Here is a 1,689-nt window from a genome sequence, read left to right as displayed (position 1 = left end):
GAGTGGGTAGCCGTGGAGGCTGATTGTGCCATTTGGCTTGAGCAACAGGTTGCCACAAAGTTTGTGGTCCACTCCCGGTGAGACCTAAGGCCAGAGCAGGTTCTTAGGTGACTCCACCCGTTGCAGGAGTTGCACCTAACCGAAGTGGAGTTCGGGTGAAGTCGATTCTGGCAAACACAGCAGAAGTAAATTTCAGGTCCGGGGTTAGGCTCTACGCCCGCCCGGAGTAGAAGGATGCGGAGCAATCCGGCTGCAAGGTATTGCTCCATAGACGGATAATGATTAATGGGTATCGCCGATCTAGACGGGGTTAGATCGCCGAAACAACAGCCCTTGGTCGGGTGAAACCCGAGTCATTCCGGTACGTAGAACCGAACTGGCTGCCGAGATAGGTCGATCTTCCACTCAGCAGTCTATATTTTGTTTAATAAGTTTTTAGATGCTAATTTTTATTTGTATAACGCCATAAATGAATTAAAAAGGTTGAAAGAACATAACTCGAAAGTTGCGCGAAATGTGTGTGGCTATGCGTTTACTAAGAATATGTTTTTTAATTAATTATTTAGATTAAAATGTAAAGTATTTGCATTTTTCAGACCACCTCCGAAACCAGTAGACTTGGAACTGCCCAAGGTTGAGAGCCACTATGTGCCACCCGTAGTGTCTGAAATTCCAGCTGAGCCTCCTGTAAAGCGATTTAAAGAGAAAACTATTGTTTCATTAGATCCAACAATAGCAATTGATGTGCCTACCTCATTCAATAAACGAAAATTCGCCGCAAAAGCTAACCAGCGCCAACGTCTCGATGTTGATTAACCAGCGCGAAAGCATTTTCTTTATTGATTAAGTTAATTAAGTTTAGTGTAAATTGACTATGAAAATACTAACATTGCATACGGTCTCACTATACCCCGCGTTTGCATTTAGACCGTAAATCGTGGAAAAATTAAGACATTATTGTGTACAAATAATTAAAGGCAGATGTGCGGTATGCCGATTCGCATTTGTCTATGTGCAATTAATGGATGTAACGTGGGCGCATAGTGAATCCTAGATGGGGCGATTCATTGTCGCCGACGTAAGCGTTCGGCATGGCTGTTGTGCATATGGACACATATAAATAAATATATATACTTGCATGGATGTGAATATAAACATAATTAAATATTTTCCCAGCTAATTTATGTGCACATCTATCTTTAAGGGAAATGTTGCCTTTGTCGCAGATCATGTAAATATTTATGAAGCTGAAAATATTGGCAATGATTTAAGAAAAGAGGAAGTGAAACCAAAAGAAACGAGCCATTTTTTTTCAACTGAGGATGGAAGCAACGCATAATAAAATAATTACAAAAATATAAAATTTTTTGCGATNAAACGAATGCATGGATTTGAATGCAGTTTTCACCGATTTATTGATAGAGGTCTAACTTAAAATATAGGAAGAAAAAAATTAGAAAGTTGCCACCTGTTTGAAAATTGGAGTTTAAGTAAATTGATAAGAAAAATTAAATTTGCAATATGGGCGGCAAAGGAAAGAGGCTGAAGAAGGCTTACAGCCAAAAATATTTTTTTAGAGTTGCCACCTGTTTGAAAATTTACATTTAATTTAATTTATAAGATAAATTGAATATTGCAATATGGGTATCAAACTGAAGAGGTTTAGGAAATTTTATTGCCGAAAATATT

At 38.4% G+C, this 1,689-nt stretch overlaps 1 protein-coding gene across 1 annotated transcript in view; it reads left to right on the top strand.

Annotated features, from left to right (window-relative positions):
• Nucleotides 1–1,363, top strand: part of LOC108378533 (WW domain-binding protein 4) — a 4,747-nt gene extending 3,384 nt beyond the window's left edge. Inside the window, exon 4 of the mRNA XM_017634824.1 lies at nucleotides 597–1,363. Within this exon, the coding sequence (XP_017490313.1) occupies nucleotides 597–816 (220 nt within the window). The 3' untranslated portion in view covers nucleotides 817–1,363. The remainder of the gene's footprint in view (nucleotides 1–596) is intronic.
• Nucleotides 1,364–1,689: the final 326 nt, after the last annotated feature.

Source organism: Rhagoletis zephyria, unplaced genomic scaffold (genome assembly GCF_001687245.7).
Source record: "Rhagoletis zephyria isolate East Lansing unplaced genomic scaffold, Rhagoletis_zephyria_1.1 Rzeph_scaffold_14329, whole genome shotgun sequence".
NCBI classification, from domain to species: Eukaryota; Metazoa; Arthropoda; class Insecta; order Diptera; family Tephritidae; genus Rhagoletis; species Rhagoletis zephyria.
Note: the sequence above shows the minus strand (reverse complement) of the source record. Positions and strands in the feature narration are given on the sequence as shown.